General features: G+C 49.9%; 1 protein-coding gene across 1 annotated transcript in view; it reads right to left on the bottom strand.

Moving 5' to 3' along the window:
* Nup210 (nucleoporin 210) overlaps positions 1 to 12,267 on the bottom strand; it is a 94,386-nt gene that overhangs the window by 17,618 nt on the left and 64,501 nt on the right. Inside the window, exons 21-28 of the mRNA XM_075983490.1 lie at positions 11,302 to 11,430; positions 10,028 to 10,155; positions 9,779 to 9,914; positions 8,381 to 8,443; positions 8,083 to 8,262; positions 5,383 to 5,463; positions 4,139 to 4,270; positions 2,275 to 2,433 (exon numbers count right to left, since the gene is read on the bottom strand). Of these exons, the coding sequence (XP_075839605.1) occupies positions 2,275 to 2,433; positions 4,139 to 4,270; positions 5,383 to 5,463; positions 8,083 to 8,262; positions 8,381 to 8,443; positions 9,779 to 9,914; positions 10,028 to 10,155; positions 11,302 to 11,430 (1,008 nt within the window). The remainder of the gene's footprint in view (positions 1 to 2,274; positions 2,434 to 4,138; positions 4,271 to 5,382; positions 5,464 to 8,082; positions 8,263 to 8,380; positions 8,444 to 9,778; positions 9,915 to 10,027; positions 10,156 to 11,301; positions 11,431 to 12,267) is intronic.

The raw sequence follows: 12,267 nt of genomic DNA, 5'->3' as shown, positions 1-12,267 counted from the left end.
GAGCACACACACTCTGACACTGTGTAAGAAACTCTCAGTTTCTGACGAGACCAGATGGGCCTCCTGAGCAAGTGAGCAGCAGTTCTCTGAGGGGGAAACAGCTCAAACTCCCTCTCAGGACCTCTGTGCTCATCTTCTACAGCATATCTGCAATGTGGGTTCTGGCACCATTGTCTCCAGGACCTGAGGCAAAATCAGAAGCCATCTTTGCTCAGGCAGGTGGTCCTGAGCATGGAGTGGTGTCACTGACTGACTGGAACCCGGGCTGCACAGTGGGAACATCCACAAGCAGGTTTCCTCCTGTTCCTTTGAAGCGTGTCCTCTTTTAGATGGAGGTGAATTCATTATACCATCAACTGTGAGGACATCAACAGTACCAGCACCTTGGGAAATGGCACCTGTCAGACAGGCACCAGGAGATGGTGAGGCCTTGTGGTAAACTGGAGTAGAGCTCCAATAGCAGGAAGGCTGGGCTTCATTCATTTGCCGATTACACTGTGTGTTAAAACCATATCGGCAACAAATAAAACACATCTTTGGGCTGGACTTCCCTGGTTTGACTTACTCCAACTCCAGTAGCTGTCCAGAAGGGAATTAGACATGGAACCACTCAGACTCAAAACTATTACACCATGCCTATAAGTCATGCGTTCTGTTTAACCAGGAGGGTCTGTACCAGTGTCTGCATGAGGACCTGGGTGTGTGTGCCTCTGGACACACATGTGACTGCTACCTGCTGTGTCTTTGTGTAGACACATGTCTGTGTGTCCCTGGGTGAGTATGTGTGCAGGTACCTGCTTCTAAGTGCATGTGCACCTGTGGTTTCTGTCTTTGAAAACCTTTGTCCCTGAGCTTAGCATGCATGAGGAGAAAGCAAGGGTGTCTTTTTTTCTCTAGGAGGGGATGTGAACTTCTTTTTATTTCTCCTTGTAATCAGGGGATACTTCAGTTTTTCTTTGCAGCTTACAAGGGTTCAGGGGTTACAGAATCCCTGATTATAAGCAGAATGCACTTGAAGTGAAAACACCCTCTAGGGAGCTAAGTTATCAACTCCTCGTGTGTATGTGTGTGTGTGTGAACCCATGAGTATGTGTCTGTGGGGGGGCTCATGCAGAGGTCAGAGGTCATCTTCAGATGTTATTTCTTAGGCAATATTGACTTTTTTCTTTTTCTTTTCTTCTTTTTAAAGACAAAGACTCTCACTGCCCTGGGGCTTGCAGATTAGGTGAGGTGGACTGGCCAGCAAGCCCTAGGGATCCCCCTAGCTTTACTTCCCCAGTGCTAGAATTATAACTACAATCACCATACCATGCTTTATTTTTAATGTGTAGTAGCAGTCTGCCTTCATGTATGGATATGCATTACGTGTGTGCCTGGTACCCACAAAGGCCAGGAGAGAGCATCAGATCTCCTGTAATTGGAGTTATAAATGGTTATAAACCACCATGTGGGTATTGGGACTTAAACGTGGGTCTTCTGTAAGAGCAACAAGTGCTCTTAATCTGAGTCATCTCTCTAGGCCCACACTTAGCTTTTTTTTTTTTTAACTGGATTCTAAGGATCAAGCTCAGGCCCCCAGACTTGCACAGTAAGCCCTTCACTATCTATTTCTCCAGTCCAACTTCTCTGTCTCACAGGGCCTAGACACAGGAGGGAAAGGTCTAAGAGGGATAGGAGCAACAGGCTCTGGCAGGGGAATCTCTGGGCCAGACCTAGTTGATTTCAGTATTGGCCAAAGGCCCTCCCTCTCTACAGCACAGAACACAGCTCTTCCAACCCTGTGTGGCCTTGACCCTTTGTCCCTTGGGCCTCTGGTTCAAACACAAGTGGTCTGCCTGGTGTGTTCCATGTGAGCACTGGATGTGTCAATGCCAGGAGTAGGGAGGAGCAAGCCTGCCTCTATTAGGAAGCCTAGAAGTGATTGTTAAATACAGGTGATTAAAGGAGCTCAGACATGGGAGCTCGTGTCCCCATCAGCAGTCCCTAATATCATGATACTTGTGAGCCTCAAACTAAGAGTAAGCTGCACTTCCAGAACACTCTCTATACGGACTATTCACCAACTCCTCTCATGCTGCGGTCCCTCCTCTTCGGAGCTGGAGTCAGCTCCATCTCTGCCTCCCCTGGTACCTTCTATACACCCTCCCTCCCTCCCTCCCTGGTCACACACAGGTGGTCCTCGAGGCTGGGATGGCACAAGGCCCCCATCCTAGAACTCAGGCCACTGGAACTCCCTCTCCCATTCATGTAGCTCCTCCCCATCCTGCCCCTTACCTGAATCTGGATCTCATCTGAGAGCTCTTTGCCAAGGCCATGCAGCTGCCCAGCTGTGGGGTCCAGAGCTTTGACCACCAACCGCAGTCCAGTCCGACCTTTCACCCGGCCGTGCACATTCATGGCAAAGTTGTACTGAGGAGGGAGTCGGATAGATGCCTGGGAAAGACATCAAGCATGTTTCCATGAAAGAGGTCTAAGGCCCCAGCATTCCTAGAAGAGCGATAGATGGGCATACTGGCCCCAGATAGGTATCTGACTTTTCTCAGAGGCCACTGTCTTGCTGCCAGGGTCAGATGGCAAACCCAGAGTGGAACAGATGGTGTTCTTCCAGCACCACAGGCCACATTTCTCCATGTGGGGGTGTTTAGATAATTCTGTGTTCACACAACAATCACTTTCTTTAGAGCAGCATGTCCCAAGCCTTCTGTATGCAGGGGTATGTCAGGAGTCACCCGAAGATATGCTGGGCCTTGTAGGGTTTCTCACAGAGCCACTGATACAGAGTATGTAAATAATCACATTGCTAGTGTCCCATGCAAACAATCCAGGCAATACCCTGGCCCTGGGGTCAGGGCCCCAAGAAGTATGGGTCCTCTGTTATATAAACCTGAACAGTTAGGAAATCCTTACCCTGGCCTTGGCCTTCTGGGCTAGCTCCACCTTCCATGGCAAAGAACAGAAGGGGTCTTCTAAAGCAACCTCACTCAGGACACTGTAACCAAGGTTGTTGTGACCTAAGCCTGAAGCCACAGGAGCTGGCACTGTACAATTTCCCCCTTGCTGGGTGAGTCCTAAGCAAGTCCTTTCCTGTTCATGGGCTTTAATTCAAAGTCTGCCCTGTCTAGCCCCAAGATCTCAGAGGTGGCTGGGATCCTGGAGGAGAGTTGATGGACAGGGGTTTACCCTCTGAGATAAACCAGAGCAAAGACCCAGGGCTGCCTGGCACCATGACAAAAAGCAGGTACAAAGCTATAGGCCCTAACCCAGAACCTTCTGGAAGTCAGGTGACTTTCCTGCCAGCTCGATACTCTTGTTGCTGTCTGTTAGCAGTCACCTGCAGTTGCAGTTTGGCTATGGGTTGCCCCCCCAAGGGTTCTTCTATTATAGATTTGGGCACAAGCTGGGCAGTGGTGGCGCATGCTTTTAATCCCAGCACTGGGGAGGCAGAGGCAGGTAGATATCTTTGAATTCAAGGCCAGCCTGGTCTACAAGAGCTAGTTCCAGGACAGGTTCCAAAGCTACACAAAGAAACTTTGTCTCAAACAAAACAAAACAAAACAAAAAAACAAACAAAAAAAACTGGGCATGAGAGAGATGATGAGATGGAGCCCATGAGGAAGGGGTCCCAGCAAGTCAACTGCTGGGGAGGGCACTATCCTCAGAAGGGATTATCATAGACTTTGACAGATTTCTGTTAATTCCTAAGAGTGTGTTGAGATGTGTGTATGTAGGTATACACACACACACACACACACACACACACACACACACACACACACACACATACACACACACGGCGGGTGGCAAAGACTTCTCTCTCCAAGCCTGGCTTCCTGTTCCATGCCATTTCCCTCTACGCATCTCATACCATGGTGCCAACTGCCATGCTGTTGACATGACCAGCACAGTCCTCACTAGGTGGTGCAAATACCAGTGCCATGCTGTGAAAATCCCCACCCTAGAACTAAATAACCTCCTTTTCTACATAGAGTATCCTGCCTCTGGTATGTTTTTATGGAAACAGAACGGGGCAGATGTACCGTAAATAGCAATAGGTAGACTTCTGGGAGACAATGTGGTGGGACCCTCAACCAGTAAAGTTGATGGTTCAGGCAGGGAGTTGGGATTTCTGGGTGATTACCTCATGGTGCCGCCCTCGAAGGTCCAGGACATCCCGTTTGGTGACAGACCAGTGGAAGGTCAGGCCTGGCACAGCATTGCCAAAGGAGAAAGGGCTCTGGTTGCTGGTGATCCCAGTGACGTAGACAGGCATCTGGGGGAAAGCCAGGCTTTGTAACTTCTGGTTCCAGCACTAGGTACCGTTTCTCCCACATCCCCATCCTTGCTGGCCCCAAAGCTTCCCTTATGCAGTGGGAACTGTGCCCTGGTCTTTCCTAACCTGACAAGGGCAAGGCAGAAGATCTGAGAGTTTCACACAACACAAACAACACATAGGCAAGATTAAACCCTGCCCCGTCACTGTAGGACTGTGCACGTAAAGTCCCTTTCCGGATGAAGTCCTGGAGCTCTAGGACACCCAAGTTTGCCTCACAATACTGCACAACTGCCCCAGGCCCTCAGGCATCTTTCCTGCTCCAGCAGGGAGACTCTGTTCTTGGGGAAGGACACAATGGGGTGAATACTTCAACTTGCTTGTTCAGTGCACTGGTGAAAGTCATGTGGCTTCTAGGGAAAAAAGGTTCCAAGCATCTTGCCTGGGCAATTCCTAGACCTCTCCAGCCCCAGGTTCCTCAGTCATGTACCAAAACAGTGCAAAATAGACTGGGCCTGTCAGGGACACTCATGGGCTTTTCCTCATCTTTATTCCCTATGCAAAAGGTCTGACAGCCACACAGAAACACTTACAGCAAATGAGATGCTATAAGTCACCCAGGCACAACTGAAAGCACACAGAGGAGATGGAAGAGAATGCTACTCCATTATATGTAGGAGACTTCATGTCTTCAGATACAGAAGAACCACATCCAACTGGGTGACCTTGGGCAGAATGCCACCTTTCTGCTCATCTGTGATGCAATGCAACTCCACCTCGAGTACTATTATGATCACCTAAAGGAACAAGTGTATGGAGCATACACTGTAGAGCAAGTACCACAGACCCATGATCTTCTGTGCCAGGCCAGGTGCCGCTGAAAGGCAGCAGCCTTAGGAACAAGAAGATGCCAGTAAGGAAGGCCGCAAACATGGAGTTTGGAGATGAGTGTTGACACCCATGGTACAAGTGATCTGAGTTCCACAGAAAACATGCTCCACAGATGAAGGGTAAAGGTGGTGCCCTCACAAGGCATGGTGAACCAGCAGTGACCTGTTAAGAGCCTGGGCTCAGAGCCTAAGGCCTCCTGACCCATCAGGTTCCCACCTCACCTGGGTTCCGGTCCTCATTCGCGTGATTGGGGCACGAATCCTCACTGCCTGGAGCTGCAGCACTTCTACCTCCACATGGTCCTAGAAGAGAGTTGGGCTCAGGCTACACAGGACAGGGGAAAGAGGCATCTGTCCAGCTATGAAACACCAGCAGCATACTCTTAGCCTGAGGAAGTCTTGCTTTGGGGATGGATCACTCCAAAGGACCAGCCTACTCAATCCGATCCAGCTGCTACAGGTCAAAACAGTGGGCCGGAAACCAGGACCATGATTTGCTCTTCTCTAGGCTGTGCGCGCCTCTCAGGATAGGCCTCAGACACTCCCATACTCAGCCTATCTGCCTCTCTAACTCACCAGGATACAAGGAGGAGTAGAGGAACCAGGTCACGTCTGATGGCAGCAGGCCTTACATCTTCCTTTATCCTTAGCTCTATCAATCAACTGATCTGACCAATGACTGTACTGGCTTCTTCAGATGCTGCTAACTAACGGGGCGGGGGGGTAGTTGGGCTAATAAGCTTTTCAGTTCTTTAGACACTGCCCATGTGGAGTCCGTCTCTGCTGTGGTGGTTTGAATGAGAATGGCTTCAAGAGACTCATTAATTTGAGTGCTTGGTCCCCAGTTGGTAGAACTGTTTGGAAGGGATAAGAGGTATGGTCTTTTGGAGGCGGTATGTCACTGGGAGTGTGCTTTGAGATTTCAAAAGCCCATGCTATCCCCATTCTTCTCTCTTGGTCTCATGGTTGCGGCTAAGATGTGAGTCTCAGCCACTGTTCCAGCACCATGCCTGCCTGCCTGACTCTGCCACACCCCCTGCCCTGATGGAGATGAACTCACACCCTAAAACTAAGCAAGCCCCCAATTAAGTACTTCTTTTAAAAGATGCCTTGGTCATGGTGTTTTGCTATGGCAATAGAAGAAGTAACTAAGACATCCACCTAGTATCCTATTATTTAGGCAAGTGCTTGTTTTCATAAGAGGGGCTCAGAAAGTCCTTACTTCCCCTTATCTTTCTCATTTGTTAGTTCTAGCTGTTTCTGGACCACCCCTTCGCCTCGGGATGCTGGTGTGTTCAGGGTTGGACAGATGGAACCAGCAGCATCTGACAGAATCATATGCCCAGTGTGGATGTGGAAGCTATAGGCTGAGCCTCTCAGAATAGCTTGTAACAAAACCTCCTCACCCTGCCAAGGACCATGATGGGACACAGGTGAAGGAGAGGCCCAGAAAGGTGAGAACCGGACAGCTGGGAGGGCCAGGGCAAGAGTAGAGAAAAAGTCATGGGGATGGCCAGGGCTGTGCCTTCCGGATGATGAGAGGAGAAAAACGAGCCTATTTCTGAAGCCACAGTTCTTTCTACTGAGGGAACAGAGAGGAGCATCCTGGGGTCTTTCATTTCACTCTCTGGGATGCCTGTGAGAACCCTGGGTACCACTGGGATAGTTTTATATGCTCCTTGCTATCTCCACAAAATCGATACATAGAATTGGGACAGCTGCCTCTGCCATTCAAAAAGACTTTGTGGTTTAACTTGGATTCTTGGAGGCAGATACTGAAACTGCTAGATAAAGGAGCGAATCAATGAACTCAATGTCAGATCAAAGTCAGCCTCAGGGAGCCAGGACTATCAGGCCCAAGGGGGGTGGCCACTCATCAGGCCCCCAGGCATGTGCTTAGATGCTCCCAGTGTAGAGGGTTGCACAGGCTGCACACAAGGGACCTCCTAGAGGGATGGGGAGAGTGGGGCTTGAATAAACTACTTGTCACTGCACACCACATAAGATCTGTGAGCACAACCACAGGAACATTCCAAGATGCCTGTGTGAGCCACTGTGGAAAAGGAGTGTGTGTGTGTGTGTGTGTGTGTGTGTGTGTTGGAGAGAGAGAGAGAGAGATCCAGATGCCCTTCTGGTTTTATCGTAAGGCCCTCTTGGGAGTAGAAATGATCCTCCACTGCCTTCCAGAAAGGGAAGCTGTCAGTCTTTGAAAATTGACTTTCACCTGTTGTCAGCAACCCCACTGGTGTGGGTCAGGGAACACTTCCAGAGGGAGATGACTACTTCAGCTTCACTGCTGGACAAAAAAAGCAACTGGAAAATAAGCCCACCAAAGAGCCTAGGCGGCTAGAGCCAGTGGGCCCACGGTTAAAGAGGAGATGACTGAACTACAAATCTAGTCTGAAATTACTGGCTGCCATACGCCATGCTCCCACCACCCGTCCATGGATCTAGGCACACATGGTTACACACAGAGAACCTCATCAGGACTGACCCCTACCATCCCATCACCACATGATCAGGACCCACTACAGACAGTGCACAAAAGGTCCCAGAGCTCTGACCTCAGGCAGTCCTGGGTCAAGGCTCAGAATCACCACAACAGCCATGGGTGGGCTACTAGCAGGGTTGCCACACAATTCATCTGCAAAGGGGAAACACAGCAAAACATATACCGAGGAATCCAAATATATACCAGTGTTCCCCAGCACAAGCACCCTCATTATATACCACAGAGCCTGTAAGGGCTGGGGATACTGAGATCTTATCCCAGAGAACAGTGGGAAGAACCGAGTAGGCTCAGTCTGGAGAAGAGTCCATTTCAGGTCTGGGTATCCTCAAGGAGCAGAGATCAAACCTGGCATAAATCCAGGGGCAAAACCACCACTCCCAAGAACCAACCGCCAGTGGCATATGTGATACCTGAGAGACGATGACGACCTTGCCAGTCTCAGCATCCACCGCCTGCACGACCCCCAGAACAGAGCCATTGCCAACCATGAGCCCACGCACCAGCCCAGCACTGCTCACTGCTGCCACACTGTCATTGTTGATGGAGAAGAGGATGTTGGACTGAGGCTGGGGGCCACCCTCGGAGGTGATCTAAGAAGTGAGAAACAGTGACTCTTGTCAGGACCAGCCACGCTGGAGAGCCCTCATCATCCCATGAGCACAAGGATGCCAACAGCAAAGGCCTGTGTTGACCTGCAGTGGTTCCTACCTGCATCATGGCTCCAATGATCAGTGTCACCTTCCTGGGTATCAGCCTGAATGGAGGGAAGACCTGGATGTGGTGGGAGAAGAGAGAAGGGACTGGTACCTGCAAGCCGACACTGGCTACACACGATGTGCACTGCACATGGGGTATGGACATTCCTTAGGTGAGGGTAACTGGCAGTGCTGGGGATCCCTATGATCACAGAAATGACATTTGACCTCTCAGTGCAGGTTTCAACATGCGGCCCCACTAGCAGCATTAGTACTTCCTGATATCATTCTGTGGACCCATCAGGAATCCTCTGGTCTAATCTACCTGAGACCTATGAAGCCCGAGGTAGGTCTCTGTGATTTGAGGCCTGACAAGTCCTACAGTAATTGAGGGTGTCTGCTGAAGTTGTGACTGGGGTCTCCAGAATCCTGACTCGTCTTTAGAGAGCTTCCTCTAGCACTACTGAAAGCAAACTGTCCTGGAACAGGGGTCTACTTCAACAGCTGCAGCATTTTTCTGCGGAAGAAAAGGCTCAGGAGCAGTCAAAGGCGATGTGGACAGCCCGTCTCTACAGCAACCTTGCCCCACAGCCCCCACAAGTTCCTGCTTGTCAACCATGTAAGAAGTGCTCCAAGGAGAGCGTGGAGCCTGCTCTGGGCTAAGAATTAGTCTTGGTTAGGCTGTGCTATTTATAGGCAGAAACAAATTCCTCACCACCAGTAGGAGGAAGGCACACTTCCATCTGGAGGCACAAACCGCCTCCGCCTGCTTCTGACGGCAGATCAATGAAGCCTGCCACCCGTGTGGCCGAGACCTGCAGAAGATGGTGCTATTGCTGTTGCTAATGGGTATCTGGGGATTCTTGGGCAAGGTGGCCTGACCCTGGCTGCCCTGATCCCTGCCTACAGTGGGATACCTACGAAAAACTAGATGCAGAATAGCCTATACTACACTGAGAGGGTTTAGGGGCTTCAGAGCTCAACTGATCCTGAACAACCTACCCAGGAATTCTCTGGCAGGTGCTCATGGCCCTCCTGGGCCTGGGCTAAGTCTCAGAACTGACTGGAGGAGTTAGTTCTATACAAGCTAAAATCAGCCTATGGCTTCCACCCGGCCATTGCTTTCTGGAAAGAATCTCTGCCTATCTTTTGCCATGGGACAAAGCATAGCATTTCTCTGAACTGCCTGAATTCTGTGCCACAGAAGGAAGTTAATATCTCAAGTCCCCTTTGGTTCTGCATCTAATTTTTGTCACTCATATACCTGGGGCTGGTAACTATGCTTCTACTCAGAGGACATGGTAAGACACCGACTTTAACAGGGTTTCTTCTTATAGCTGAAGTCCTAGCCTGTCACTATAAAGACACGTCCAACTAGGATGGAGCCATGCAGAGCAAGGAGCAGAACTACCTCAATTTGTTGTGGGGTGGAGCTGACTCTCTGCCCAGATTTGTCCATCACGCTTGCAGACAGGCTGGTCTGGCCAATGGCCACGCCATGCACAAGGAATGTGGCCGTGTAGTTGTCTAGAGCTTCGTCGAGAGACCTGAGACAGAAAGAAGCATTAGATTCCTCCTCCAAGGAAGAGCTGCTTGAGAAGCTACAAAGGGAATCAGTCCCATCTCCAGGATGCCCTTCCCAACTCCTATGAAGACTCACACCAGTGTGATTATCTGGGAGGCGGCTCGCAGCTTCAGGTCCATGAAAGTGAAGTACTTGGCCAAGAAAGGCTTCTTGTAGAAGTCCAACACGCGGACATAGGCTTTGACTGCCTTCCCGATCTCCACCTAAGGCACAGACAGGTTCAGGAGTGGTCTCTCAGTGATCATTCCCCCAACATGTAGCACCTGAGGCTTGCAGGGACAGCACCACCAACCTCCAGTTCAGAACTTGGGAACTAGCGATAAGCCACCCAGAATGATGTCTGGGTTTGGCCAATCAATGAGTGAAAAATGATAAGTTTATAGTATACGGTGAATAGGGAGACTTGGCCATAGCATGAGGCATGAACTCCACGTTCTACTAGTGGGCTACCAATCAGATTAGAGAGACAGGACACAGCTTAGAACATAGGCACAGAGGAGCTTGGTGTCTGAACAGCTCAATCTCTGCAGCATATCAGCAGGCACTTTAGGAAAGGAGGCCTGGAGAGCCCACTGAAGAGGAATCTAGTGAGCAAGCTGGAGGGAAGCTGGCTGTGGTGGCACTCAGGAGGTTGAGGCAGGAGGATAGTGAGTTGAAGGTTAGCTTGAGATATACAGCCAACCTGTCTCCATAAGAAAATACTCAGGAGAGAATTTGAGTCTGGGTAATAGAATCTTAGCTTTAAGCTATGAAATCTAAGATGCCTGACCATCCCTCTTTCAATGACTAACCTTTTCACCAGCACAGGTAGCAGGGACTGGGCAGCAAGCCCTGGAAGCCTAGCTTCAGCCACCTCAGCCCTGAATCAGTTTCCCATTCACACAAAAGGAAAACCTAGGTCTTTTGTTTACTCACATCACAGGACACTTGGCAGTACTGAGTTTTAATCAATTGTCCCTGAAATTCCCAAGAATCCTCATCCCACATTCTGGGGCGAAACTCTATGCTCAGCAGGGTATGTGCCAGGATGGTGAATATCCTATGTGAGCCAGAGGACATGCATTCCCAAGTCAAGGCTAATTCAGTCAATCCAGCAGGCAGGATTTACTGCCAAGGTTTAGCGATGACAACTGCGATAAAGAAATATAGCAGAGACATCAGCCTGCATTGTCCACGAGAAGCACAGAAGTCAGAGATGGCAACATAAGTTCGGCCATTCTGGAGGGGACAGAAGTGGGCAGGATCCAGGAGGAAAAGCAAAGGACATAAGGAAACACTTCCCAGGACACACTGTCCCTGCTTTACGTACATCAGCAGAGAGGCGGCTGTGTGGAGAAGTGTCTACTAACCTTGTCCACCACTCGGACGTAGAGCTCCTGGATGTCAGAGACATGAATGACAGCTCTTGCCGGGGCCGGGAAGGCCAGGCATAAGTCATGGACCATGACAGTTGATGAGCCTGGGAGCAGAGGGTGCACCTGCAAAGAAGAGGAGGACAGAGTCATAAGGCCATAGGTCCCATTCTGCTCACGGGGTCACTAGCAGTATCTTGCCTTCTGAGATGCTAGCACTCAGGAACTACCCTGCTAGAGGTGGACACAGAAAATCCTCTTTCACCCCAGCAGCAAGGGCATGGACTGAAGATGGGGAGTTATAGTGCCAGAGGGATCTAAAGCCACATTCATTTCAATTTTATGCATTTTATAAAAAGGGAGGTAAAAGTTGAGGCAAGTGTGATGGATGAGAACATACACCTGGAGGCAGAAGAGTCAAACCCAAGATGGCTTGGCCAGGTGGCTCTAATAATAGCACCACATCCCTAGGAATCTCACATGAAGCTGCAAGTTAGGAGCTGATAAAACTGAGGACAGACAGCAATTCCAATAGAGTTCTTGTCTGAACCCACAAAACAATAGAGCTGAGGACAAACCACCCAGTCATCCATTCCTGGGTTCCTGCGGGCCTACCCATCTCTGCCACTCAGCTGTGCTTGAAGTCATGACCAACTAAGAGGTTAAGGTGAATAAATAAACACAAGCTTGAATTTCCCACTCTTCTGGCTCCCACAGCACCCCTTTATCCTTCCTTAACCACGCAGCCCTAGAGAGTTCCCTGAGCATTCACAGCTCAGCTACAGTAGCTCCTCGCAGGGGACATCTGCCAATCAAACATGGACTTGCCACATGTCCTTTAGGCATGTGCTGAGTGACTTCTAAGGCTGGGCAGGCAGGGGCAGGGCGAGTGATTGACTTTGCCAGTTAGATTCTATCACAGTGGGGCTTGGGGGTATAAATGCATTCTGCAAGCAGTTCAGT

This window comes from Microtus pennsylvanicus, chromosome 8 (genome assembly GCF_037038515.1).
Source record: "Microtus pennsylvanicus isolate mMicPen1 chromosome 8, mMicPen1.hap1, whole genome shotgun sequence".
Classification (NCBI taxonomy): domain Eukaryota; kingdom Metazoa; phylum Chordata; class Mammalia; order Rodentia; family Cricetidae; genus Microtus; species Microtus pennsylvanicus.
The sequence above is the reverse complement of the archived record's forward strand: the minus strand, read 5'-3'. Positions and strand labels throughout refer to the sequence as shown.